This window comes from Ochotona curzoniae, unplaced genomic scaffold (genome assembly GCF_017591425.1).
Source record: "Ochotona curzoniae isolate NIBS_2020 unplaced genomic scaffold, NIBS_Ocur_1.0 contig_2321, whole genome shotgun sequence".
NCBI lineage: Eukaryota > Metazoa > Chordata > Mammalia > Lagomorpha > Ochotonidae > Ochotona > Ochotona curzoniae.
In genome coordinates, this window is record NW_024465421.1 from 23,515,003 (window position 1) to 23,542,891 (window position 27,889).

At 62.0% G+C, this 27,889-nt stretch overlaps 3 protein-coding genes across 5 annotated transcripts; all 3 read right to left on the minus strand.

Annotated features, from left to right (window-relative positions):
* Positions 1-638: 638 nt before the first annotated feature.
* Positions 639-2,807, minus strand: LOC121151754 (netrin-3). The gene is made up of 6 exons (XM_040973540.1): positions 1,880-2,807; positions 1,620-1,808; positions 1,384-1,533; positions 1,244-1,294; positions 1,069-1,143; positions 639-988 (listed from the first exon to the last, which is right to left on the minus strand). Exons 1-6 carry the CDS (start codon positions 2,805-2,807, stop codon positions 639-641), a joined length of 1,743 nt encoding a protein of 580 aa, XP_040829474.1.
* Positions 2,808-6,500: 3,693 nt separating this feature from the next.
* LOC121151755 (tubulin epsilon and delta complex protein 2-like) lies at positions 6,501-11,060 on the minus strand. 2 transcript variants are annotated; one of them, XM_040973542.1, is made up of 10 exons: positions 10,991-11,060; positions 10,808-10,906; positions 10,597-10,667; positions 10,111-10,498; positions 9,771-9,824; positions 9,177-9,276; positions 8,932-9,043; positions 8,736-8,837; positions 7,916-8,085; positions 6,501-7,632 (listed from the first exon to the last, which is right to left on the minus strand). In XM_040973542.1, exons 1-10 carry the CDS (start codon positions 11,014-11,016, stop codon positions 7,483-7,485), a joined length of 1,272 nt encoding a protein of 423 aa, XP_040829476.1. In that variant the 5' UTR covers positions 11,017-11,060; the 3' UTR covers positions 6,501-7,482. The 2 variants fall into 2 exon arrangements, with proteins under 2 accessions (XP_040829476.1, XP_040829475.1); XM_040973541.1 differs by having other exon boundaries at positions 7,916-8,106.
* A 513-nt stretch (positions 11,061-11,573) lies between these two features.
* LOC121151746 (cyclin-F-like) lies at positions 11,574-27,272 on the minus strand. 2 transcript variants are annotated; one of them, XM_040973528.1, is made up of 17 exons: positions 27,257-27,272; positions 26,017-26,171; positions 24,284-24,390; positions 23,378-23,445; positions 22,622-22,815; positions 22,080-22,133; positions 21,438-21,536; positions 21,102-21,179; positions 20,059-20,210; positions 18,852-19,016; positions 17,438-17,561; positions 16,975-17,155; positions 16,652-16,739; positions 14,949-15,048; positions 14,658-14,785; positions 13,706-13,875; positions 11,574-12,956 (listed from the first exon to the last, which is right to left on the minus strand). In XM_040973528.1, exons 1-17 carry the CDS (start codon positions 27,270-27,272, stop codon positions 12,508-12,510), a joined length of 2,328 nt encoding a protein of 775 aa, XP_040829462.1. In that variant the 3' UTR covers positions 11,574-12,507. The 2 variants fall into 2 exon arrangements, with proteins under 2 accessions (XP_040829462.1, XP_040829461.1); XM_040973527.1 differs by having other exon boundaries at positions 21,432-21,536.
* Positions 27,273-27,889: the final 617 nt, after the last annotated feature.

The following is a 27,889-nucleotide window of genomic DNA, read 5'->3' on the forward strand; positions in this document are numbered from 1 at the left end:
CGCGCGCGCGGCCCCGCCCCACGGAGCGCGCGCCCCGCCCCGCCGAGCGCGCGCGGGCCCAGCCTGGCGCGGCCCTGGACATGCGCATTGACGCCCGGCGGCCGGAGCATGCGCCGAGCGGGGTGCGGGGCGCGAGTGCGGAGGGCAGCGGGCAGGCCGGCGGGGCTGGGTGGCTGCCCGTCGCAGTTGACGGACAAGGGGTACAGGGGGCTCGTGGCGGAGAGAGGCGCGGAGGAGCCCCGAGGCAGAGGATCAGAAAGGGGTGACAAACGAACCAAACCCAGGGTCCGGGGCGCAGACAGAGGGAGACCCGTGCAGCTGGACAGAGGCAGCGGCCCCGGGGGCGGCGGGCAGTCCCTGGGCAGTGGAGCGGGGGACGCGTTCCCCACGGGGGCGGGGGACGGGGCTAGAGGGTCGGAGGACACAGGCATCTCATGGGGCTCACGGCTTTTGGGGATTCCTCGGTGCCCCTTGGCGAGGGCAGAGGCACGAGGTGGGGGCATGCAGGAGACCCGCGTCCCCACGCCCCTGTGCGGGGCAGGGTGTCCACGCGTCCACCGCCCGTCCTGGGAGCCCTTAGCACCCAGAGGGGCGACGGCTGTGACGCCCCGGGAGGCCGCGAGCCTCCGAGCCCCGGCTCAGGCCGCCCCGCAGCGCCCCCGCCGCTCTCGCCGCTGCAGTCTCCGCAGGCGCCGCGTCCACGCGTCCCTCCAGGGCAGCACGAGGCTTCCGCGGGCGGCGCTGAGCCCGGGACCCCGACCTCCGACGCTCCCCGCCGCGACCCCCGGCCCGCTCCCCAGCAACAGGTAGCGGCGGCCGGGCAGCAGGTGCGGGCAGCCGCAGGCCGCGTCCTGGGCGGGCACCCACAGCGCGCTGCTCCCGCGCCGCGCGCGCTCCTCGCCGCTCCGGAACACGGCGAGCACGGCCACCGGGAAGCGCGTCCACGCGCCGCGCGCCTCCCCGCGCGCGCTCACCGCCACCTGCACCGCTGCGGGGAAGGCGGGAGGGCGAGTCAGGCGGGGCGCCTCGGGGTGGGGGGCGCGGGCGCAGCGCCCGGGCGCGGCTTACCATAGTCCTTGCGGCAGAACTTCCTCAGGCTGATGCGGTAGCTGCCGCGCGCGGGTCTGCAGTGCGAGTCGCAGTCTGGGGGAGAGGGGACCAAGGCCCGGTCAGCACCGCTCCCTTCTGGACCCCGCAGGCCCGCCTCCCTGCCAAACTGGGCTCCTGCCCAGCGTCCACTTACCCAGGGGCTCCACAGGGATACTTTCTTGGGTTGGTCCAGGGACAGGAATCTCTGTGGAGACGGCGGCAAGGGGCCTGTGATGCCGGGCGCAGGGGCAGAGGGCGCGACCGGCCACCTGGGGTGGGGGCAGGGTCACTCACTGACACAGGGTGCCACCGGGGAGCGGCTCTGCTGGAAGCCAGGGGCGCAGCGGTTGCAGGTGAGGCCAGTCACACCATCCTTGCAGGGACACTGGCCCGTGGTCTGGTTGCAGGTCTTGCCGGCCGCACCAACAGGGTGACAGTCACAGGCTGAGAGCAGAGGTGGGGAAGGCCTGCTGAGGAGCCCCCTGGGGTCCTGGCCCAGCAGGGGTGCTGGGGGAAGGGGGCAGGCTCACCTCTGCAAGCCCGCCGGTCACTCAAGGCCCGGCCAGGGTCGCGGTAGAAGCCCTCGCGGCAGTAATGGCAGTGGCGGCCCGCAGTGTTGTGCCGGCAGTTGAGGCAGACGCCCCCGCTGCGGCGGCCCGAGAGTCGGTACAGCTCCATGTTGAAGCGGCAGCGGCGGGCATGACCGTTGCAGGAGCAAGCTGCGGGAAGGTATGGGTCAGGGGCCAGCGGGCCCCGGCTGGGGTCCCCAGGCCTCCCTCCAAGGCCTCACCGAGGCAGGCGTGGGCTTCCCGGGATGTAGCCCGCTGCCACGGCCTGTCGTAGTAGAAGGGCTTGCAGCGGCCACAGTCAGGCCCCTCTGTGCCGTGCCGACAGTCGCAGAGCAGCTGGCCCTGGGTGTCCAACAGGCACCGTGAGGCGTGCCCATTGCACTTGCAGCGCCCGCCCACCTGCAGCTCAGTGGCCGAATAGGAGTAAGGGGCGGTGGTCTCTGGCTCCGAGGTGGCTCCCGGCCCTGCAGGCCTGGTGAGCACGAGGCGGATGTCGGTGGCGGTCACCCAGTCTTGGAGCACTGGGCTGCTGTCCAGTTCCAGGCCTGGCGGGCTGCCATCTTGCACACTGAAGGCCAGGAGGCCACCCCCGTCCGGCTGCACCTGGGGGGCAGGGAAGCACAGGGCTTCTGGCCCGGGGCCAGCCGGGCTCTGGGCAGAGGCCGGTGGCCGGCCATAGTCCAGCCCACAGTGGGAAGAGAAGAAGCCCAGAGGCGCCCAGCTGCGGCCGTGGTCCTGCGACTTGAGAAGAGCCAGAGAGGCAGGTGGAGCGGAGCAGAAGCGTAGGCTCACGAAGACCAGCTCAAAAGCCTTGCCCAGGGGCACTGTGAGGCTCACGTTGAAGGGAGCCTGGGACAAGGAGTCCGAGCGCCAGCACGTAGGGCCTGCGGGGGCCCCCGGCGTGGTCAGGAGCGTCGCGGGGTGCGCCCGCCGCGGGTCCGAGGCGTCGCAGGCCCGAGTGGCCGGCTGCCCGCACGTGCTGGACGCCAGCACCTCGCGGCCCAAGGCTGCGTTCACCAGGCCCGGCACACACCCTCGGGGCGCACCCCCCTCGTCGTGGCAGGGGTCGGCAGGCGCCAGCGGCCCCGAGCCCAGCGCGATGGAGAGGGTGCCCACCGTGAGCAGCAGCCCCCAGGGCCAGCCGGGCATGGCCGGAGCCGCCGCGGGTCAGCCAGGTACGTCGCCCTCGGGGAGGAAAAAGCGCAGCGTGCTGGCTTCGCCGTGCCCAGTGAGCAGAGCCCCCCAAGCGGCCCCAGGCCGAGCCCGGAGGAGGGAGCGGCGGCGGGCGCGCCCCGGGCCGAGTGCAGCCGCGGGACGTTGGCGCGTCCTCCCCCTGGGCCTGGAGCGGTGACAGGCGACGCACCCGCTCCCGGTGCCTCCGCCTGCAGAGGCCCCACCCGCCGCCGTCCCCTCGCACTCACCCTCCGAGGGCCGGCCCAAGCGGGTCTCCCGGCCTCCCGGGAAGGGCCGTGGGCGGGCGGGGCCTGGGGTGCCCAGGACCGCCGCCTCCTCCCGGCTGCAGCGAGGGCGCGCGAGCTATGCCAAGAGGGGGTGGGGGGCGCAGCAGGAGTAAGCCTGGGCCCAGCCGGGGGCGGGGCTGCTCGGGCGGGTAGGAGGGAGAAGAGGGGAGGGGGGCCTCGTCCGCACAGCCGGAATCAGAAGCAGATTCAGAGTCGGGCTGGGGCCTGCGGGGGGAGGGGGGCTGGGAGGCCCCGGGGCCGAAGGAGGGGCCGCGGGGCGCTAGGAATGCGTTGGCGGGAGGGGTCTGGGGAGGGGCGGCTCAGCTCCTGCGGCTGGTGGAGGACCACCCAGCGGGGTCTGTTGCCCGAGCCAGGCCTGCACTGCTCTTGGGGCTCTGCCACGTGCTGGGCCTGGATCCGGTGGTCTTCTGCTGGACGCTCAGCAGGCAGCCAGCCCGGGACCTGCAGGCTGGGACCCTGGATTCTTTCCCTGCCGGCGAGGTGTCTCCAGGGCAGCCAGCAGCCAGCTGCAGCGGACCAGCCGAATCCCTCCCCAGGTCTGTGTGCTGAGGGAATGGCCTGGTTCCTGGGGGTGTTACGAGGAGGCCCCACCTGGGAGCCGGACACCGTGGAGTCTTCTTCCCCACTGGCTTCTCCCCGGGAGATGTCAGGTCAAACTTTTTGAAAACATATTTAACTAATTTGGATGGCAGAGAAAGCTGGTTCATCTTCCATGACAACAGGCAGGATTGGGCTAGGAGACTGGAGCTCCGTCAGTCTCCCACGCAGGTGGCAGAAGCTCAAGCTGTCTTCTCTGGGAAGCTGGCTGAGAAGTAGAGCAGCCAGGGCTTCACTGGCATTTGGCTTAGGGACGCTTGGTCCCGAGGTCAGCCTCTTACCTCTAAGTATATCAGGCCTCTGGGCATCTGTTCCCGGCGGACTCTGAGCCCAGGTCTTGGCATGTCCTTGTGGATCAACCCGTTGGGCCCAGCAGCTGGGGCAGGCAGGAAGGGAATGGAAAGGGGGGGGCGACACAGCACACTAGGTCGCCCTTGGGCTTACAGGGCTTGCCCTGCTGCGGAGGACTTTTGTGGAAGGGAGGGCCTGTGGTTTGATCTGTGGGAAGAGGCGGGCTACAGGTGGCTCCTGCCAGCAGGCATGTACAAGGAAAGTGAGGCAGAAGTCCAGTTGGGGGCCTGGGGTGACCTGGGAGTTGCTCTAGCCAAGAGGGACCAGAGAAAGCTCTGGATGTTGACAGCCAGTGCCTGACTCTCACTGACAGAGAGGCACACATCCAAGAGAGGGCTTGGGGTGGCAACCCTGGGCAGAAGGGCCAGGGCAGCCCAGAGGCTGCACGCTCTGTTTTGGCCCCCAGGCCGAGAGCTGGCTCAGGCCTCATGGGCAGGTCCATGCAGGCAGTGCTGCCAACCTGGATGGGGCCACAGATGCTGCAAGGACTGGTAGGAAGATGGAAGAGGCCAGGAGACAGAGGAGGGAACGGAGGCCAACTGGGCCAGCAGGAACAGCTGCGTGTGGGGCTCCCCCTTCAGCCAGGCTCGGGGTCGGTAGAAAAGAGTGACAACCACAAACACTGAGCCCAGAGCCCAGTCCCTCAGCTTCGTGGTGACCCAAATGGACGAGGGACCTGGCACAGGGCTGGGGGTGAGGCCAAGTCCAGAAACTGCCTTGCCAGGATGTGATGAGTTCTGGGAGGGGAGTGAGGTGGCTGAGAGTGGTTATTCTGGGATCCTGGAGAGAAGCCTGATGTATGATGTAGCTCTGGGTGTTCACTGGGCCTGAGACCAAGTCCAGGCTGCCAGCCCTGCAGGCTGTCGGGGTGCCTCCTCCACCTTGGTCCTTGGGAGTGGGTTTTGTGGCCCAGCTTCCCCATGAGCTGGGGTCTACTGAACATGAGGGGTGGGCAGAAGCAAGCACCTGGGGCTCAGTCCTACTTGGGGTCAGCTGGTAGGGGTCTCCATCCACTGCTCTCCAGGGAGGAGTCTGTGGCAGGAGCACTCTACTGCACACATTAGCCACGGGTCCCTATTGTTGGTCTCCAGATGGCGTGATGGGAGTTGGGGAGATCCTTCTCCACAGCCTCAGGCAAGGCCCCCTATCCCCAGGGAGCTCAGCCACCTGTGCCCAGTCCCGGACTGGCGGCCTCTCGCCCCTCCCACAGTTGTGGCACCTTGGGAAACAAAGAGGCTGCACCTCCCCACCCTCCCCCAACCGCCTGTTCCAGGGGGTGGGGAACCCAGAGTCATCTGCTGGTCTTTCAGGGATAGGGGAGCCAGAGGTTTTCCCCCTAAAAGCAGGGGCTCATAAATAATTCCCAGCCCAGCCCAGGACCTAGTGTCACCTGGAGACACTGGCAAGCCACCACTTGTTCATATGCTGCATTTATTGGGGCCTGCTGTGCTTTGAGGGGCTTCCAAATCAGTGTGGGAGGTGGACAGCTGGGGGGGCAGGGGACATAGCAAGCTTGCACCTCACCACTGGGGTGGTCACACAAGTCCAAGTCCCATCGCTGCACCTCCCTCAGTTCCCTGTCCTCCAGGCAGGCGGGGCACACAGGCTCCCTCCCATCTCTGCAGTCGTGACCAGCTCCTCACGCCAAAGGAACTCTGGGTGGGTGACGGGAGGGGGAGGCAAAGGCTGCTAGCACTGTCTGTTAAGGACAGGGGGATAAAATAGTTTAGGGCGGAGGCTTCCAGGACGGGTGTGCACCAGGCCTGCCAAGTCGTAGTGGGATGATGCCCTGTTGTTGGGAGGGGGCTTCGTGCCCGCGGGCTCAGGGCATCTCCAGCTCCCGCCGGCCGCCACCCCCCTCCCTCCGCCTGCGCCACCTCCGAGTGTGCCAGCACAGGCAGGCGGCGATCAGGAGCCCCAGGCCTCCGCCCAGTGCAGCCAGCGATGCGCTCTGGGCCAAGTCCAGGAGGGGTCCGCGCAGCGAGAAGGTGATGGCTGTGGCAGCTGCCCCAGCCAGCGTAGCCAGGGCGCCGAACGGCAGGACACAGCAAGGCCAGGAGCTCCCTGCGCCGCCGGTAGCCAGGAGCAGTGTGCGCAGGGTGCCCAGTGGCTCTGGGGGTATGCGTCCTGGCGGGGACGGCACAGGGTCCGAGGTGGCCTCCTCGGCCTGCGACCCGGGTGTGCTCATGCCGCTGCCGCTGAGTTCCGGTCGGGGTGGATGCCCACTGAAGCCCCTGCTCACGTCCACACCCGCGAAGTCACAGCCGATTGGCTCAAGACGCGGTGACGCAGGGGTTGGCTTGCCCCCTTCCTGACCCGGGGGACGGCCATCTGAATGGGTGTGAATTTGCACGGGAGTGTTCACAAATGGGAACCTATTTGGAATCCCCCTCTCCACCCCAGCAGGCTGTTGTGTCTGCAGGAACGTGAGGGGCGGCTGACTTCCGGTAGGGGTGGAAGGCAGAAAAGCAGGTGGACCAGCTGCAGCGGTCCTGGGCAGCCGGTCTGCTGTGGAAGCACAACCGAGTGGCGGGAGGTTTTCCCCAGGGAAAGCTGGACATGAGCTCTGGCTGCGGTGAAGGGAGGACCAGGAGGGTGTAGCTGGCCTGTGCTGGGAACGCATACGATGTGGTCCCAGGACCCACATCACTTTCATGACAAAGTTTAGTTTTATGTCCCAATTTGGTTCTGTTAGTATGGATCCCAGCAACCCTTATCAGAGCGCCGTAACCGTGTGCTGGGGCTGGGTAACTACCCCAAGCTGCACCATGCCATGCTGCTTTCCAGGGGTCACCGACCTCCTGCCTGGACACAGCTCTGAGGAATGCTGGCAATGCGGCAAGGCGGTCAGTACTTGTTCCCTGAAGCCCCAGCCCGCAGGCCAAGCACTGCCCTCGGTGGGGACATCTGGGCAATGCAGTTTCACATTCTGCTACAGGTGGCTGCTGGAGCCTTCTTGCCTTCGCAGGGAAGTGACACCTGCTTTGCCCAGGACAGGTGGAAGTGGGAAGAGAGCAGCCGTGCAGGAAAACCCGGACAGGCCCGTCCTTCCTGGGAAGGGCTCAGCGTGTTGGAGCAGATGTCCCCCTGGAGTGGCCTGGCCTTTAGGCTTCTACAGAACGGATATTCACATTGTTGATGACACTTGGTGATTGACAAAGCAAACAAACAAATCCCACTAAGCCTAGATCTGTGGTGGGTTTAAATTATATTTAAAGTCACACAAGGAACGTGGGTACCAAGGCTCCCCAAGGTCTTGGGCACATTCAGGAAGCAGCCCAGACCCCACGTGAGGGAGACCCTCCGTCACCACTGAGGGGCTTCATGTGTGGAAGACACCCTGGAGGCCCCGGGCTGTGCCCCGCTGGGAGGGAACTTGCTTCTGTGCCCAGGCCTCAGTCAGCAGGGCCGTCCACTGGGTCATCTCGCAGGATGGTGAGGAAGTGTTCGCCGCTCTCGCAGAGCAGGCTATGCAGGGCGCGGCACAGGCCCAGCCTGGGTGGTTCCTGGGAATCCACTAGCGGGAGCAGTTCTGCCATCAGGACCTGGGTGGGGGGCAGTGAGGCTTCAGGGGTCCTGTTCTGAGCAACTAAGCTGGGGCTCCTGACTGGTGGCTGAGGGGCAGGGTTCCAGCTGCCCATGCTCCAGCATCGCCTAGGGTACCTGCAGCCCCAGGCCCAGGGGGATGGGACAGGCTCTCCAGTCCAGGCCACACCCGGGCTGGGACTACCATTTCCCCACTCCCTACTGCAGCCCCACGGAAGGGGGACAGCCACAGTCCAGCGCATTGGCTGTTGCTTGCCCAGGCACCCGCTGTGCTGCAAGTACCTTCTGTAAGTGGATCTGCTGGTCCAGCATGGCCACCCGTAGGCTGCGGGCCGCCAGGGTCTGCAGTTCCTGGGTGCCAGAGTAGAGGAGAAGCTGGGGGTGCCCGGCAGGGCCTGCTCTGTCTTCATGGGGTACAGAGGGCTGGTGGTGCCATCTTGCAGGGTGTGGTCCTGGGGGTTGTTCCAGCACTGCTGAGAGGGCAGAGGAAGCACCCTGCCCAAGGCCCAGCCCTGGCTCTGCTGTGGGACCTCCCTTTAGGACTTCTTTGGGAACTGGCTCAGTCCTTCGCTCTCTAAGCTGCAAACCCTGGTCCTTGTCACTCACGAGGGAGACTCCTGACTGCTGGCTCTGGCCTGGCCCTTGCAGACATTTGGAGAATGAAGCCATGAATGGGAGCTCTCTAGGAGTCTCTGTCACTCTGCCTTCCAGGTAAATAAAGAGATGAGTCTTTGAAAAACAAAACCTCAAAGCGACTAAAAATCACAAAGGGTAGGAGCTGCTGGTCTGCAGACGGCCGATCCAGGTAACACGGGGCAAGTCACCTGCCAGCACATGACTCACATGGATGCAACGCCACCAGGGGTGGACAGATCAGTGCACTCAACAAAGATGGCATTTGTCCCAAGACATGGGGATAGAGGGCAGCTGGCTGGCCCCAAGGGACAACTGGAGAAGCCAGTGCACTGTGAAGCTGGCACCGTTACAGCCTGCCTGCCTCTGGTCTTCAGGCTGCTGGCCTTTCCATAGGGCTTGGGCAACACTGCCCAACGCATCCCGACAAGGGTGTGGACCTCAGCCAGGGGGCAGGGTAGGGCCTCACCTGCTCGCAGCTCCTGTAGCCTCCGCAGACACTGGCCCACCATGGCCTGCAGCCCCTCCAGGGTGAGCAGGCAGTGGTACTCTTGCATCCAGTCGGTGGGCACTGTGTGCAGGGCAGGGAGGGCAGGCTGGGTCTCGGGAAGCCCTGACCCCCTTCCTGCAAGCACCCCTCCAGTGCTCACCAGTCCCTCCCTGACCTGTGGCGAGCGCCTCCTGCATGTGCAGTCTCATCACTGAACAGGCCTTCCGCAGACAGCGCAAATGCAGCTGCACCTCGGCATCACTGAGCCCCGGGCTGGGCCAGCCAGACTGGACACAGGTCAAGGAAACCTCTGTGGCCAGGTTCTGCCCCTGCCATGCCCAAGACTGGAGAGTGACCCTTCAAACCTGCAAAGTTTAGAGCCAGAAGCCGGCCACGGCTCCCGTGGGCCTGCAAGGATACAGCCACCTGCAGCTTCTGCAGGAAGTGGGCTTTGGCCGCCGCTGCAGCAGCACCATCCAAGGAGTCACTGGTCTGCACAGAGCTGAGCTGGGCCCACAGGCTGGGACACACACACCAGGAACCACAGAGGGTCAGGTTATTCTAGCCCACTGGGCCGAACCTTGCCTGGAAGTCGGCCAGGGCCAGGGGAGGGGAACTCAGGCTGAGTGCTCGCCTGCAGGAGGGGCATCCAGAGGTCTCGGGGCACCAACAGGACACTGGACCAGGACCAGGGGCAGAACCGTCCTGCTATGGGAAACTCTAAGGGGATGTGTGGGAGGAAAGAAGGCCCACTCATGACTGACAATTGTGTCTGTCCTTGGGAGACTGTGTGTAAAAATCCACGTATGACGTCAACGCAACTCAGGTGGCCGTCACCTCCAGAGAGGGCCTGGTAGTCTGCGAGTGGCAGAGCTGGGGGCCCGCCATGCCCGCCCACTCCTAGCAGGCAGACCAGCAGGGGACCTCCTAGAAAGTCAGGCCTGCCTGCTCCCGCTCGGGTGGCACTCCTGTGGCTTTCTCTCCACCCCAGCTCAGGGAAAGACCCAGGCTCACCGGAAGTTCTGGGAAATTGCCTTCCTGAGGGCCGCAGGCAAATGCAACAGCCTCCTGTCACAAAAACCGGGGTTCAGGGTGGCCCTGGGGGACCACAGAGCCCAGTGCCGAGATGAGGCCGCTGGTGCTGTTCCCATCCCAGATCCTGGTCTGCTCGGTGTGGTGGCTGCAGGCAGCTGCTCCTTCCTGCCAGTTGGGTGTGCCCGAGGGTCTCATGGCCCACCTCCAGTTTCACGGCCGCTCTCCCTGGCACCCTAATCCTCTGCCTGCTGGGGCCAGCCAGGGCCGGGGCAGCTAAACACAGAAGGCAGTTTGTCCAGTGAGGGTCTGGGAGACTTACCCGTGCTCCTCGAGTGTGAAGGCTGCTAAGGCCTGAGCAGCACTGAACGGGGCTGCCTGCTGGTCTTCAAGGCTGTGTCCAGGCTTGGCAGGTAGGACCCCATCCCTTCCGCCTGGCGAAGGCCTGTGCTCAGGGCCGTCCTTGGCAGGCGCTGCGGCCTGGCGAATGCCCTTGGTGGGTCCTGGCCCTGACGGATGCAGGCCCCCTTGGCTGGACGCTGAGGCTGTGGTCCTGAGCGAGGCAGCAGCGGAGGACCCAGGCTGCCAGCCAGCGGCCTTCTTATCTCTTGCTGCGGCCCTAGAGACACTTTCACGCACCCGCACAGCCTTCTCCAGGGCCTGCGTCAGAAGTTCCAGCTCTTGCAGGTCTTGGGGGATGGGGGTGCACACTGTGGAAAAGAACCACGGCAGGCAGTGTCCCTCTTCTCTGGCCACTGGGAGAGACAGGCCTGGGGTGGCATGCGGAGAAGATGGGTGGCTGAGTTACCTAGAGTCGGGTCCTCCTCTTTGGTTTCTGGTCCGGGAGGAAGCTCTGGAGCCAAGGTCTTGGCTGGTTCCCTGCAAAGATGTGGGAAAGCCCAGCGTGGCCAGGAGGCAGGGCCCTGGGTGCCCTAGAGCGCTGGCTCGGGCAGCCCACCCGTCTCAGAGCCTGCGAGTTTGCAGAGCTCAATTCCCAAGGGGTCCCGGGACCTGCGTACCAGGCTCGCAGGAGCCGTCGGCAGACGCCAAGGTTCCGCTCCAGCTGCTGCTGTCTCTCGGCGCAGGCGTCCAGCGCGCCCTGCAGCTCGGCCAGCAGGCTGCGGGGTGGGGGGACAGCGACGGCTCAGCAGCCGGCCGGCCCGCGCCCTCCCGTCCCCCCGGCCCCCGCGCGCGGGCCTCACCGGCGGGAGCACTCAGCCGGCAGCATGGAGGCAGGAACCGCTCCGCGAGTTCGCTGTACTTTGGCGCCGCCGCCAGGCACCGCCCCTTCCGGGATTGAGGCCCGCCCCCCCGGTCAGGCCACCCAATCCGAGGCCGCGCTCACGGCCCCGCCCCCGAAGGGCAGCTGCGGGAGGCGACCCCCGGAGCAGGCCTGGCCAGCGGGAAAGCAGGGATGGATGCTGGGCAGGGGGTTGCAGCGGCACGGGGCCTGCTCTGGGGGTGGACCATCGCTGAGCGCAGCTGAGAGGCTACTGGGACACAGTGGTGAGCAGGAACATCACTGGAAGAGAAAGCAGCAGGGCCCAGGGAAACTGGACAAACTGATGGACAATTCGGTCAGACCCCAAGGCAGCCAGGAAGGCAGTAGGGGTGTGGGGCCCTGCCAAGGGGAAGGTCAGGAAGGTGTTTCAGGGGACCCCTGTCTGTGAAATGGGTTTGGGGAGTGTGCCCTCAGCCACAGCAGAGGCAGGAGACCCCACATGAGTCAGGCACCTCCAGGGTGCCCCCCCCAGTGGCCACAAGGGACACACACAGAGCCTGGCAACAGTCCTTGTCACATTTAATCCTCACAACAACCCTGTGAGGTAGGAATCTCTGGCCCCTGTGCAGACAGGAAGCAGGTTCACACACGTCCAGGGGGCAGTCAGGGTGGGCGGCCAGGGCCCTGTGGACAAGGGGGGCACCACAGAATCAACCCTGCCTTCTGGCTCAGAGCGTTCAGGGCGCGCTGCTGGCCGAGTGGAGAGGCTGCAGGATGGCCCAGGCCGGATGAGAAGTGGACAGGCTGCCCGGGCACATGGCCGGCCCTGGGCAGCCGACCTGCCTCAGTGGCAGCAAAACCGCAGCCATCAGCAGTCGGACTTCTGCTACCTCAGACCCCTCAGCTGCCTTTACAGTCCTATGTCTGGCTAAAGCCTGTTGGACCCAGAGTGTGAAGATGGCACGGGGATGGGTTTTTGTTTCTCAGTTGAGCCTAAACAACATTGGTGATCTTTTCTGTTTTCATCTTGGAAGAGTAAGGAAGCATAGAAATAAGAATTGGAAACATTGGTCCAGGAATTCAGTGCGCAAAAAAAAAAAAAAAAAAAAAAAGAGTTTCCTGTGGACACCTTGGGGAGCACACATCCTTCTGTGGGGCGGACAAGACAAGTTCTAAAACATGGGCTGAGGCACAGGAAGGAGGACCTGGGGCTGTCTTCAGGACCCCAGAGACTGTCATGGTCCGGCCCACAGCAGCCCTTAAACCAAGCAGCTGCAGCAGGGGGGGGTGCGCGACTGCTAGGGGTCTGCACTTTGCAGGTAATGAGCTCCAGCTTTCCACGCTGACACCTGCCTGACTGGTCACCCGGGGCTGGACCCCGTGCCTCACAGGCCACCTGCTCTGCTCCTGGTGCTGGCCCTGGGGCTCCAGCCTCCGCCTGCCGCTCTTGGCAGCCCTCCCTCAGCAGACAGGCATGGCGGCAGACACATTGGCATTTCACAGCTTCAGGAAGCTCAAGTTCATGTCCTCTTCCTCCTCCTCGGCCCCATCGTGTGCTGACAGGTTCTTCCGCTTCACCTGTGGCCTGGGAACACTGCTGTCTGGGGAGCTTAGGGGCCGACACTCCAGACATGACTTCCTGGCCTGATGGTGGCAAGGCTGTGTGTGGGAGGTGCTGCCTGTGGCTGGCACTGAGGTAGAGTGGGGAGGGCCCCCTGAGCCACTGTCCACTGAGCCAGAGGGACTTGCACTGCTGACAGAGGAGTATCCTGAGGTTGTGATGTCCTTGGCCAGCACGGTCCTGCTGTGGCTGGCAGGCTCAGGTCCCGGTGACCGGCGGTCCGTGCTGCTTGAACAGTCCTCGTCGTCGCTGGACTCCTGGCAGCAGTGCTGCTCGGGGTTCAGATACACGACCGTGACATCGAAGACACCACTGGGAGCTGTCACTGCAAGAACAGTCGAGCATACGGGCACCAGTCATACTGCAGCCAGGGAGGCCCTGGGCAGGTACCCGCCCCTGCCTTGTCACTCTCTTTTGGGTGCCTACTGACTGAGCATGGTGACAGATGATAACAAATAGTAACTGGACTGAGTCACCAGTGGACACAACAGCAAGAAACACCCAATCTGGGGCTTCCCTGGGAGGCCGAGGTGGACAGTGTAGTTTGCAAGGCAGTAGGGGAAGGAGCGCAAGTACCCATGAGCTCAGCTCCAAGAAGGTTCGCGAAAGATCGGACTAGGGCTAGAATCCTGGTCATCAGCCTAAGCTGCTGCCTTTGATGTGGCATTTCACACGGGTGGGGCACCAGTGAATTCTGGCTGCCCCATTGCCAATCCTGCTCTCTAACACATTTGGGAAAACATTAAAAATAGCCCAGGATCTCGTCAGGTGGAGCGGGCTGGGTCGGGTTCATGCTCCTGCTTCCGCCCGGCCCTTTGGTTATTTACAGTGAGCCAGTGGACGGAAGGTGTCCCTCTCTAGGACTTTTAACAAATGAATTTCTTCTTCCTCAGAAGGACCTTAGGAGCTCCAGCCAGTTCTGCCCCGTCCCAGGGGCCTTTCTGCTGCAGCTGAACACGGACAGTTTCTCCTCTGTCAGCGCACCCTCCCTTCTGTGGTGGAGACACCAGACACTCCAGAAACTGGCTATGTGGTGCATGGGTCCACCTTGGCGTGAGCCTCTGGCATACTCACCGTCTCCCTCCTTCTCGCCCTCACTTTCCTGGTCGCCTTCGTAGCCGGAGCAGCAGTCCAGGCTCCAGTCCAGGAAGCTGCCCAGCAGGGTGTCCTCCTGGCTGGACAGCTCTGCCGTGGGCGTGGTGACAAAGCTGCCCCTGTCCTCCTGCAGGCTGTTCTCCCGCTTCCTGCAGTGGTGAGAAGGACACACAGCCCGGGAGCCCTGGTCACAGGCGGCCGTGCTGCAGGCCATCCCAGTCCTGACACCTGCCTCTACCGCCTGTATAGCCTGGGTTCTCGCTGTAGATTCGAGAGAGGAAGTCAGGGCAGGAGGGGGCCTGGATAAGAGGCCAACTAGCTCACTCCATAGCAGGAGCCAAGGCAAAGCACTGGAATCTTCTGGGAACTGGTAGGACCAGGACACTCTTGGGGACACTGACTGAATGAGATGCCAGCTGTGCCGGACAGAGGTTGCACGGGGCAGCATTGACCCATCTACCCGCTTGGGGTCAGGTGTTACTTGGGAGTGCGGGCATATTCCTGACACTGCCAGCTATGGTAGGGGGGTGGGAAAGGCATGTCTGGACACAGCAAAGCTGTGCTCGTGGTAGGGGCTACAAGCCCCCGCCCCCCGAGTGTGTGTGTGTGTGTGTGTGTGTGTGTGTGTGTGTGTCAGAGTAGACGTGGTGCCCCCTCCCACCTGGCACAGGGAGGGACTCTGGCTTAGCTGTTTATGTGCCTGCTGCTTCCCCAGGGTTCCCCTAAAGGGCAGGAGTGTGCTACCAGGGCCTGTGCCCCAGAAAACACCTGTGGTAGCCTTGCCTGGACCTGTACCCCACTCAACGGTGCTAGCCCTCAGCAGACAGGGGAGGTGGGGGGCCCTGCTGGGTTATGCAGGCTCAGTGTGAGTTCTCCAGGTGGGTGAGGAGCAGGGCTGGGCAAAGGCGCTGAGGCTGGAGTGCACACTCACCGCTTGGTCCTCCTCCCAGACGGCGAGCTGAGGAAGGTGTGGATGTCTCCTGTACCGAGGAAGGACGGAGGCTCCGGGCTGTCCTGTGTCACTCCCAGTGCAGCACACAACTGGCCATAGCTCAGCACCTGCAGGGACAGGCAAGGTGATGAGGTGTGAGGGGCACCAAGTCAGGGATGGGCACCTAGCCAGGTGTGAGGGGCAGTGGGTCAGCAAGGAGCACCTGTAGGGACAGGTGAGGTGGGGAGGGGCACCCGGCCAGGTGCGGGAACAGGGGGCTGAAGGGGGTACCTCTTCCTGGCTGATTTCCTCATAGCGCTTGTCTTCAAACCGCTGCTTCACGGCTGTCAGGGACACCTGCCTATAGTCCTTGGGGGCGTCATCATGGAAGCTGGAAACATGGACACAGAGGGCACGTGTGAGGTACCCTGCACTGGCGCCAGCCCCTGTTGGCCATCCTGGCAATGAGATGGGGAAACAGCCTGGCAGGGCCTCGGACAGGCAAAGCCAGCAGCGGCCCGCCCCATGCTCGAGTGTGCACCCCAGAGGAAGGAAGAGGTGTGCACCTGGTGCCCTGCAGCTGTGGGTGAGTGGGAACCCAAAAGGTGATGTGGCACATCATGGGCACACTCCACACATGCCATGACAGATGACCTGGCAACACATAATGCCAAGGGGCCACAGACAGGCACGCCTTGATGCGGTGCGACCAGTGTGGGCAGACCCAGGGACTGGCAGCAGACTATGCATGATCGCCAAGGCTGAGGTGGCTGGAGATATCTGAGTGACAGTAAGGGGCCCGGGATTCTGTCGGTGGTGGCGAGAATGAACTAAAATGGACTGCTGCTGGCCACACAACCGTGAGGATATCATGTCAGACAGTTTCGATCTCTTTAAACACAGCCAAACGATGTTTTTTGGTATCCACTTGTGGCTAGGGGGAGCGGGGGTGGGTGATGGCCACACTGCCTCCTGACCATTCTCCTCCTCGCTATCTGTCCATCGGTTCAGGAGATCTCAGTGGGGAAAAGCCTGCGTCAGATTCCCAGGGTGCCAATGGGTTCCCATGATGGGGGTACGGTGAGAAGTGGGCTGCCCCGAGGAGAGGCTGCCCTGCGAGTCCTGGTTCATCCTGAAATCACAGAGAAGCCCCTCCACTGGAGTACAAGGGAGGTGCCCACAGCTGGGGCAGCTCCACTGGGAGGTTGTGTTTGTGTGAGTGTGAGTATGAATGTGTGTCACAGGCAGCTGTGTCCGAGCACCAGACCCCACTGTGAACCAGTGTGTCACACCACACGGCTGCCTGGCTGCAGGGGTGAAGGAGGCAAAGATGGGACGCCTGAGGTTCTGTCAGGACTGCGGCCACAGCAAATGTGACCCGGGGGAGAGGCAGCTGGTGAAGAGGGCATCTGCCAAGCACCTGGGCAGGTGCGCCAGGCTGGGTTGGAGCGGAAACCTAGACAGCAAATGAACTCCAGAAGCGGGCCAGACTCCCAAGAGGCAGGCGGAGTCTCAGGGCAAGAAGAGCAAGGCAGCTCCCTGGCCAAGGACCCCAGAGTGTGTGACGGGGCACCCCAGGCTGCTGGGAACAGAAAGTGGGAGGCGTAAGTCTGTCCGTGAGGCTGCAAGGGGCAAGCTGGAGCTGGCCATAGCCTGACACAAACCCTGGCCCCTGGCTGCCCCACCGCACTGTGTCCCTCCCAGCTCAGTCTGGTGGTTCACACTCAGGCTGATCGCAGCTCTTCCGCTGCCCAGGACACAGATGCTCTTGTCCTCTGGGTCCTGGCTTTGGCCTGGTCCAGCCCCGGCCCCTGTGGGCACTGGGGGCATCAACAGCAGATGGGAGATCCTTGTCCATGTCTGCCTTTCCAATAAATAAAGAAACATGGCTCTGAGGAAGACTTTTTGTACAAAACCCAGTAGGGCAGAGCTGCGTGTGTGGACCAACAGCTTCGCGGGGAGCGACACCCTCTGGCGCCCGGCAGGAGACTCACCATTTTTTATGAAGGCTCAGAACACAGGGCAAGAGGTCTTCGTGGGAGAATCCAGTGAGGTCCCACAACCGAGGGGTCCAGGGCTGTGCTGGGGAGGAGAGCAGGTGGGGATGGATGGGCCACTGTGATGGCCACCTGACCCTTGCCACCCCATAGATTTTAGGATCCTGCGCTGGAGACTCCTGGAGAGTTGTGGTCCCTTTGTAACAGCTCTGGAAAGACCCAGGCTCACCATCCAAAGCCTGAGGATACCTCACCCGCCCCTTCTGGAGTTGCCTTTCCTTCCATCCCTCCAGCCTTCCCCACCGGGGGCTGCTCCTTACTCTGCCCATGGGTCAGCCTGGCCAGGAGCAGGGCCGCGGCAGCTAGGTGAGCTGGGGCGTAGGTGGACAGGCTGGTATGCAGAAGGGACAGCTCACAAAGGAAGCTGCAAAGGTGTTGGGTCCTTGGCGCCACAGGGACCAGTGTCAGCAGGACCTCTTTGTAGTCGACCACAGTGGGGATCTGGGGAGAGGCAGCAGGCATGGAGTTCAGGAACCAGAGGGCTCCCCACGCGATGGATGTGGGGTCTGGGTCAGCCTGGGTGATGTCTATACCACAGTGACGACGGAGCACACCATGCCCTCTTGCTCCATGGCTTTGGATATGGCCATGAGAGCTGCTGTCAAAAGCCTCCTGGGGGAACCCCTGGGGGTCAATCCCAAGCTGGGGGCTAGAGGGCCCCAGCTCCTCCTGTCCTACCCACAGCCTCAAAGCCAGACAAGGAAAGGGAAGGAGGGCACTTACTCGAATCTTGCCCTCCAGGGTGGAGACGACCTCGCCCATCATGCGCACCAGGTCCTCGTACTTGTACGTGTTGTCTGTGAGCCACACGGCCTCCCGGATCGTCAGGATCTCCTTACTGATGAACCTGCAGTACACAGGTGGCCACTCAAACTGGAGCCCAGTTACAGATGGGCAGGGTTGAAACTTGGGGCCTTGGGGTAAGGAGGGACGACTTTGGTGACAGGTGGTTACAGTGGATGCTGGGGCCCACAGTGGGAGACAGTGCTGGACAGAGGATGAGAGCCACATCATATAGACGAAGGCAGGGTCAGGTAGACAATGACCACCAGCTAAGTGTAAGTGACTTAATTCCAGAGGATGGTAAGGTCTTTGAACCAGAAGACAGGGTACAGGGCTGCAAGGGTGTCAAAGTCTGTACCCAGCACGGTGCCTGCACATGGGCATCTGTCTGCCGGAGGCAGTGAACACTGTTCGGCCAGCAAGGAGCAGCTTGCCCCAGAGACCCTGAAGGCTCCTTTGCCAGTGCCTGTGGGCTGCAGCTGAGCCCAGCTGCCCTGTCCTGCAACTCCACAGTGCTCATGCTTGTCGTCAGTTTGACAGGCCTGGAAGCGCAAGGGCCACTCCCTGGGGCACAGGCCTGCACGAGGCAGTGGGGAGGGCAGGCACTGCTCTGAGACAAAGTGGTTATCACACCCCCGTGAGCCAGCTGGTAGCCTGTGACGCGGCCTTACAGTCTTAGGTGCTGTCAGACACTGTGTGAGGGCCAGGCAGAAGACCTATATTAGGATTCCGGTCCAAGAACTCAACATGGAGTCCTGTGGACAGATGTGGCCAGGTCTGCTGACCCCACGCCCACATTCTCCCAATCTGTTAAAGTGGCCCTCCTTTGGGTGTACACGGCCACCTGGAGACGACACTCGTCGGGTCCCATGTTGGCCATGTGACTGACCTCGGGGGAAGGTAGAGGAGTCACCTACAGGTGTCAGAGCAAGAAGGAGCCAGGTCCTGTCCCCTCTGCCTGGCTCACCGCGTCTCTAACTCACAGCATGGTTCCTCACCCAGCAGGCTGCGCAGGTAAGGATGCTGGAAGGCATGTCCTGGGCGAAATGGCCAGCTGCGCGAGGGGGCCAGGGCAGGACAACCAGCAAAGGCCAGATGCATCGTGAGCCTCCAAAACCAGCCAGAGGAAGGTGGCCCAAAGTGAGGTCACAGGGGTGCTGGCTGATGTGCGGCCGCACCCCAATCCTGAAAATGTCCCAAGTTGGGGAGGACACGAGACAGACACCATGCTTGAGGACTCGCCTCGAACATTTTTTACGTGTGAATTCTGAGAACCTAGCAGGGGTTGTGACTCAGGAAACGGCGGAAGCACACTACACACCCCATCCTGCCGGCGGGGGCGGCAGCTCCTCACCGGGTGCAGATGACCATGCAAGCGATGCCCAGCAGCTGCAGCCTGTATCGCGGCACCACTCTCCTGCGCAGGTAGCGGTCCACACACTCCACCGTCAGGTGCAGGCACAGACTAGTGAAGTCCTTCATGGTGGCCACTTCCACCAGCCAGTCGATGAGAATGTATCTGTGGACAGAGCGGCAGTGCTGCAGCCACACCAAGCGCCTGGAGGTACAAGCTGTGGCGTGCAGGGTCCTGGCTCATCACTGGCCCCGTGGGCCCTGTGCCTCCATCGTGCACTGTTCACAGAGGCAAACACCTCAGAGCACCAAGAGAGAGACGGACCCCAACTCCCAGGTGGGAGGCATGCAGCTGACGCAGTCTGTTTGGGGCTGGATCACTGGTCCTGGGACAGGAGAAAATTCTCAAAGGGGAAAAGGGACTTAAGGCCAACACGGGCTGCCCTCACCCTGCACCATGGGGTGCTTACTGCATGGCTCCACGGCAGCCTGGAGCTAGAAGGGCAGCGCCAGCAACGGCCTGCTGACACACACTGGGGTCTCATCTCATCCTCACCTGCGCCCCCCAAGAGTTGAGATGTGCCTTTTCCCCAGATGGCCCGAGCTGGGGTCCAGGGACACTGGAGAGAGTGAACCCCTTTCTGCAGGAGTACATCCTGAAGCAGGGAGGTCACTCAAGAGCAGCAGGGACGCAAACTGTGCCATGGACAGGAGGGCGGGGTAGGGCAGGGGGTACGGGGGGTGGGAGCTAAGGGTCTCCCTGTGCTCCTAGAACAATGGGCACAGGGTCAAGTGCCCAGGTGGTGAACAGTGCACTCATTGTGAGCAGGCCAGGGGTTCCCCAAGCGCATGGACTGTACTGGATTGACAATCATACTAGACAATGGAAACAGTTAAATGAGCAAGCTGCAAACAACTCCTCCATTGGTCTTGTGGCCTCCTAACACACCCTTCTCACAGCAGTCCAATGCTAAGGCATGTTATGGCCAACCTCAGAGCAAAAGGGGATCCTGGGCTGATGGTAGTCACACCCACATGCTCACAAGGCCAGGACACAGGCCAGGCTAGGCCCCAGCTGCAGAAGCTGCTCGCTCTAGAAGGATGCCACCCTGCAGCCCCAAGGGGCCCAGAGGGAGGACGGACGTGTCCAGGGAGCAGGAAGCTGGTGGGCTGGCTGCCACATCAAGTCGCGCGGCGGGAAGCCTCACCTCATCGTGTCGTTGAGTCCCTTTTGCACAGCAAAGACCTGCTGCTTGCTGACGGCCTGCGACGCCTGGAAGAGCTGGCTCACAATCTCGGCGGACGCCTTCGCATCCAGCCCCAGCTGCTGCCCGTTGGCACAGACTTTGGCTAAGGCCAGCTGAGGAAGGAAAGACACAAGTGTGAAGAGCAGTGGTGGCTTTGAGGTCTGTCCACACGCAAGGGCACACGGGACAGCTACAGTCACGAGCCGTCACCGCTGCCTCCCGGGGCCTGCATGAGCAGGAAGCTGGGGTGGGAGCAGAACAGGGTATCAAGGCTGGGCATTCCATGGGATGCCAAATGCCCCAGCACAGCTGAGCAGGGTTGAAGGGCTACAACCGCATGCCAGGTGCGTTCCCACCTCGGCACAGGTGCTCAGTCTTTTGATTGCATGGTTTAAGAAAAAAAAAAAACAAAAAAAAACTAAGCTTTTACCCGTCCATTCCCAGGTGTGAGTTACCTGCTCCAGGGGGGAGGCCACAAGCTGAATAGGGAGCCTCAAGAAGGCTTCCGTGTGAAGGTAAATGGCAGGGTAAGGGTGGCCTTGATTTCCTTGATGGCAGAGTGGCCTGTGGCACGTGCTCTGGCAGGTGGTCGTGAGGGCCGAAAATCCTACCCAGCATGCACTATGACCTCAGACTCAACCAGCTAATGGAATGTTCAGAAAAATGCCGTGTCTGCCCTGGGTGTACCAACTTTCCCAACAACCTAGCACAACTGCTCCCATGGCGCGCACACGTCTGTCTGCTCCTAGCAGCTAGCCCAGGCAGGTGCTGAGGCTGGACGTGGCGGTGAGCAGGGCACCCTGGGAGCAGCCTCAGCGAGTGCTGTGAGGGTAAGCCTACCCTGCACCCCAACTGTGGACAGTGCGTGGGGATGAATCTGGCTGCCTTATGGCCTGAGCTCCAGCCCCATCTCCCTGCACCCCTTGGTCTCCTGCAAGAAGCCCAGGCAGGGCTGTCCCAGGAGGCCACCAAGACAGAGGCTCCTGCACTCCACTTCCTGTTACCTGTGCCTCCCAGCAGCCCTTGGCAGCATAGTCCCTGAGTTTCCGAAAGCTGTGCAGGCATCGTCCGGGATCTGACATCTGTCAATGGGAAGAGGCACCAAACCTTAAATACAGTCTAAGGAAGAACCCAGAATCAACTCAATGGGTTCTTAAATGTCCCAATACCCACAGGAGGTACCTGGCTGTGCTAACCCCAAGTGACAGTGGTAACTGGGAGTTGCTAACAGCAGATTCCCCAGAGGCCAGGAACATCAACCCTGGTCCCAGGGCAGTGTCCAGACTGTGCCTTTGGCTGACACGATCCCTCCCTTTCCAGAGCCAGCCACTTACGTCCACTCTCCTGTCACTTTCCCAGAGGAGGTACGAGCTGGCCAGGCATCCCTGGTGAGCAGATTCTTCAAAAAGTGCTCGGGCCTGCTTCTTCTTCTCTTCGTCCTGGAGTGGGTCCGAGCAGAGTGGGTTCTTTTCTCGGTCTCTGCTCCATACTGCAGCACTCTCCAACTCCCACCCCCGCTGCTGCCGTCCACCCCATTCCCAAGACACACGCTGACAGAACAGACCCTAACTCCATCAGAGGAAAAGGGACTTTAACTCTAAACACACACTGCTGGAGGCCGACGGCAAAATGGATTCAGAGCCCCAGTCAGGCCCAGCGCCCTTTCTTCTGTGTGGATTTGGCTTGGCTCTGGAGCTCCAAAACACCTGCCTTCCCGTTTGTTCCCAAAGAAAGACAGAGGCAGTTTTCCTAAATCTGCAACAGCAGAGCTTCCAGATCCCAAAGGCGGCTCACGCAGCACCTGTGTACCCCACGGGCTCCCAAGGGTGCAGCAAGGTGAGCTTGGCCACACCACTCCCCTAGCCCCGAGAGTGGCCCAGGCACTGCCCACTAGGGATCTCCAGGGTTGGACCTTGGGCCTGGGTGCCCTCTCCTTCTGCATCCTGACCAGGGACAGATTAAACAAGGTCAAGCACACTTACCTCGAATAGACTCAGCACTCTTCCCACACAGTGCAGGATGGACGCCCGGCGAGTCTTAAAACAAGAGAGGCATGGTGGGTGTCAGGTCTGGCCATTAGGGTACCTGTGGACCCAATGGGGCAGCCTGGCCCTTCTCCTGATTCCTAGCTTCCCACAAATGCCATCCTGGGAGGCTTAAGGACCTGGGCCCTGCCATCCACGCAGGATACCTGGGTCGAGTTCCCTGCACCTGGCTTTGGCGGGTTCTAGGATTGATTACCATGGGCACTTGCAGGGTGAATAACCAAACAGTTGCCCAAAGAGAAGCAAGTCGGGGCCACCTTCCTAGGTCTGCAAGCTCAGGGTCCTGTGCTGTCCACCCCTCTGCCTCCTGCAACGGCTGCTGGTTTCAATTGTCCATCAGCGCCCACAACTCTCTCTGTTACCTGGCACCAAGACCAGGCGGGTTGGCAGCACCCCCCAACGCGTGTCCTCTGTGCTGCTGCATGGCCCCAGCCTCAGGCACCAGATGCCTGTGGTCCACGGGGTGTGCCAGGACTTACCCTGGGCAGCTGGCATTCTGCCCTGAGACTTTCATGAACCACGGCCTTGCAGCAGCTTCCAGACACCGACCATGGTGGGCGGATGAAGAGCCAGACAAAGGGTGTTGCGCTTGCATTGAGCCGCTCAGCCAGGCTGAAGAAGCGCGAGGCCTTCAGGCCGTTCACTTCCGCACGGGCCTCGTCAGACACAGACACTGCAGGGGGATAGAACCGAACGTGGTCACACCTCTCGGGGGCGGGAAGTGCTCCAGAGTTTGACCTTATGCCATCATGGCGCAAGGTGCCCTGTGTCCTGGGAAAGAAGGACCTGCCATGGGGCTCCTTCCTCCTCTGTGCTGCCAGAAGTCCAGATGCCAGGGCCTGAGGCCAAGGAAAAGCACCCCTTGCAGCCAGCACCCCATCATCCCTCCAGGAGCTGTGTTACTGCCACCCAGTGATCGAGGCTCACTGCCCTCTGTGTCCCAAGGCACCAGCAGAGCCTGGCACGGAGAGGGGTTGCCCACACATGCAGCCCTCAGTGTGGGCAGATGCAGGCTCACCCGAGTCGGCTTGGGGCCTCCTGCTTGACCAAACAACAGGATTGGCCACCACAACAGTCGACTCTTTCGGAACGCAGTCAGTATGCCTGTGTGTTCCTAGGCCAACCAGCTCTGGGCATGAGCTCCCAGGAAGACAAGGGAAGTGGTGACTCAGCTCTTGGGGGACCTGGGGCTCACACACACAGGAAGAGTCCCCAGGGGCCGGGGCAGCACTTACAGCCTTCATTGTAGAGGTAGGCTATGCCCAGCTTCACAGCAGCTTCAAAGTTGCCCCTGTCTGCAGCCCTGCAACACGAGGAACACGCAACGTGGCAGTTTCTTACCCCCTGGGTCATGGCTTACCACTGCACTGGCTGCCAGCATACCCATTTTCTGAATGAATTTCTCCTCCCACCCGCCATGAGTTCAATATCAAAGGCTGCTTTTGGGTTTACGATTGCATGGAGCTCAGGGGAGGACGCAGCAGGCGAGCTGTCAGGAGCAGCAGTCCAAGGCACAGCAGAGTGAATAAAGGTGGCCTGGGCTTCGGGTGACTGAGTGACCTGGCAGTGTCTGCTGCCAGACCACTGAGCAAGCCCAAGGTCAGACAGGAGTGATGCATGTGCAACTCGGACCACTAACCCGGCCAAGCTGAGCCCTGGGGCTGGGGGAGTTCCTTGGTGCACGGCTCCTCCTGGGGTCCTGACAACCCTGTGGGTGAGGGCTGGAGTGGACCCAACCCAAGCTGTGCTTTCTGAGTCTGTTGAAACAAGGAGGCATTGGCAGAGCTACATGGTCCCAGGGGTGGCCAATGGCACAGGTAGCCGGCGGTCCTGGCGCTGACCCTGGCTCATGGGCACAAGGGAGTGAATTTGGCAATGAGTGATGCTGAAGCCACAAAGCTTAGACCCAAGAAAGTCTACCCACGCAGGCCACCTGTGCCTGAATCACATGGGAATGAGTCAACAGACCAAGATGGACCCGGGAAGTACAGTAGGTGGGGCTGAGTGATGGGGGGCCTTGATGGATGACATGCACAGTCTTGGGTTGCCCCTTGTGTGGGAATATGAGGGAAAACAGAGAAGGGGAAACAGTTCCGAGTCAGACTCAGAGGCGCAAGGAAGGGAGTGAGCTCAGGGCGTACCTCTCAAAGAGCTGCAGGTTTTTTGGTGAAGGCCACAGCTCCTGGAAGCTGGTACAGGCCCACACGCTGGCATGGTTGTCCACCAGGTCCCTCAAGTGCGAGTGCACCTGCAGAACAGTGGAGGAAGGAAGGGTCATTGAGGGACAGCGCAAAAGCCTGGCTCCTGAGGCTCACTCTCTGACGCTTACATTTGAAACGTAGAGTTACAGGGAGAAGGGGACAGAGCAAGGCCGTCCACCTATTGGTTCACTTTCCAAATGGCTGCAAACGGCCAGAGCCAAGTTGATCTGAAACGAGGAGCTTCTGCTGGGTTTCCCACGCGGGTGCAGGGACCCAAGGCTTTGGGCTATCTTCCACTGCTTTCCCAGGCCACAAACAGGGAGCTGGATGGGAAGTGGAGCTGCCAGGACACGAACTGGTGCCCATATGGGATCTGGCACTGCAACTGGAGGTTTAACCTACTAAGCCACAGTGCCAGTCCCACCCCCTAAAGATTTATTTACTTATTTGAGAGTCAGATAAATAATAGTATGGGTGCGGAAGCTAGAGAGAGAGATCTTCCACCCACTGGTTCACTCCCTAAACGTCTAGAAAAGCCATTTGTGTCTCCCTTGTGGGTGGTAGGGGCCCAGAGGCCCGAGTCAGCACCTGCTGCCCCCCGAGACCACTGGCGGCGAGCTGGACGGGAAGCCGAGGAGCCAGCTGCTGACCAGGAAGCAGGTGCCCTAGGCAGGACTTGTTCTCCGCAGCACGAAGCCTGCCTTCTGGAGGCGCCCTCCTGATACGCGTGTACCTCACGGCTGCAGGAACAAAGAGCCCAGAGACCAGCTTTTTGGAGGCTTTCATGGGGAGGGACATAGGTCCTGCAAGGGCAGCCAGAAGGGCTCAGATGAGGGGTGTCGGCTACCTTGTCACAGGCTGTGGCTCAACTTGCTGGGCTATGCCACCACCACAAGACTACCATGGCCTGCTTTCTTGTTTCTTAGGCAATGTAAATATTACTGTCTGTGTTAATGTTACCACAGACAAGATAAGCCCCACGTGCGATTCCTGTCACTAGAACATTCCTCTCACAAGTATCTATTGATAACATCCTTGTTTTCTCTATGCTCCTTGGAAGGCCAAGGTTTCATTCTGATATTGAAAATGTAAGGCCCAGGCCTGGCCTGGTGCAGTAGCCTAACAGCTAAAATCCTCGCCTTGCATCTGCCAGGATCCCATTTGGGCATCAGTTCATGTCACAGCAGCTCCACTTCCCATCCAGCTCCCTGCTTGTGGCTTGGAAAAGCAGTCAAGGACGGCCCAAAGCCTTGGGACCTGCACCTACATGGGAGACCAGAAGAGCTCCTGGCTTTGGATCAGCTCAGCTCAGCTCCGGCCACTGCAGTCACTTTGGGAGTGAATCATCGGACGGAAGATCTTCTTGTCTGTCTTTCCTCCTCTCTGTATATCTGACTTTCCAATATTAAATAAATAAATCAGAAAAGAAAATGTGAGGCCCAAGGGTGGGAGGCTGATGCCTTCGCAGTCCAAATGTGGACATCCCTCCTCGGGGCGTCTGGGCTTTGTGCCCATCCCCCTACCCCAGACTCCTGTCAGTGCAGACCCCACACACAAGACAGAGTTGGAGTGCCAGTCCTGGCTACTGTGGGCATTTGTGAGGTGAACTAGAGGATGGGGGCTGGCCTTCTCGCCACGCCGAGTGCTGCTGCAGGCAGGAGGGCAGGACTTACAGCTCGGATGGCCAGGATGTCCCCAACAGGAAGCCACTTGAGGATGTGGAAGAGCACGTCTTCAGGTAGACCCAGGATGGAGAGGTTCCGAGCGCGCCTCCTTATCCTCCGCTTGCTGGGATAGCAGAAACACTTGGCACATCGACAGTGGATTACTGGAGGGAAGAAAAAACTCAAGTCTCAATTAATAGAAAAGTTGCACCGGAAGTTAGCGGTTACTATTCCCTGCTCCACAGCGGTGCCCAACTCCAGAACCACCCTCCTAGCCCCAATAATCAAATCAAATTAAAAAAATACAACGCAAGACAGCAGATTTGTTCAAACACCCATGCAGAACTGACAGCCAACAGCAGGTACACCATGACTCGGCTACTGGCAACCTGCTCCTGGGGCCACAGGCCAACCAGTGCTGGGGGACAAAGGCAGCTGGGCTGAGGGCATGGTCCACCCCCTGGCAACCCTCCGCTGGATAGCTAGGCTTCTATCTGCAGACTAGGGAGCCGCTTAAGGATCTTCCTCAGTCTCCTGGAGGGCTGCTTTCAGGGAAGCCAAGAACTTGGGAAGGGCAGGCCAAGTGTCAGCGAGGTGCTGAGCAACGGGGCAATGGGCCCTTCCACGGACAGCTGCTTCCTCTCTTAGGCGACACAGACCCTCTGCAGCACGCTGGGATACCACCTCGGGTCCTCCTCTGCAGCGACGCCTCCGGGTCTTCCTGTCAGCAAGCACTGTGGCCACCTCACCCGGAGTGACCAACTCCCGAAGAGCTCTCGGATTTCTCTTCTCCTTTACCACTCAGAAAGCTTTCACCCCCTTTCACTCGGGAAGGGTCGGCAACCACTGAAATAACCCAAAGAACCGCAGGCGCCAGACCCCGCGGCAGAGCCCAGCAGCGCAGCTGACCAGGAGCCGCCAGGTGTCCGCAGCGCGGCACCAGGTGAGCGGGCGAGCCCATCGCATCGCTTCGCCCCTCGGCTCGCGCCATCAGCCTCCCACGACGGACGACAGCGATCGCATTTGCTACACCACAACTAACCCGAACCTTTGCTTGCGGGAGAACTGGAACAGGGTCGGGGGTAGGACAGCAGCCGCGCGAGACCAGCCGCCTCCCGGGGCATTTAAACCGCGCGTCCCTGGGCGCCGGCGAGCAGGAGGCCCGGCGCGCCCGCGACTCCCCGTCCCGGGTCCCAGGGGTGCGAGCCCGCCCTGCACCCCAAGCTGCCAGGGGCCGCCCCGCACTCACCGCCGCCGCTCCCCATCGCTCCGCTCGCACCGCAGTCCCAGCCCGCCCGCGAGCGCCCGCGCTCGGACCCAGCGCGCCGGCCACCCGCGCAGGCGCACACCGCGCCGCGCCGCCCGCCCTAGTTTTCAAACGCGCCCGGCGCTCCTATTGGCCGGGCCGCGGGTCCCCGCTCGCCTCGCCCCATTGGCCGGGCCGGGACGCGAATTCGAACGCGGGCGGTTGATTGGCGGAGCCCGCGCGCCCGGCCCGCCTCCTCCATCTCGGGGCTGCGTGCAGGAGCCGGGGCGCCTCCGCCGTGGCTGGCTGCGGTCGCCCTCCCGGCCTGATGGCTCGTCCCTCCTGGGCCCTGCAGTCGAGGGGACCCACCTCGCAGGGGTCCAGCGGGCCGTCCCGAGCTCGGACGCAGGTGGTCGCGCCACGGGAAGCCCTAGCGCCCTTCGCGGGCCTCGCCACGGACGGGACATGCTGCGCCCGGTGCGACACGGTCCCCCAGCAAGCCTGACCCGTTCCTCCCCGAAACGGGGTCTCCTCTCGCCTCGATTTCCGTGCTCTCCCCCCGTGTCCTGTCCTGCTGCCCCCCTCCCCCAGTGTCCTGTCCTGCTGCTCCCGAGTCCTTTCGGGCACTTGGCCTTC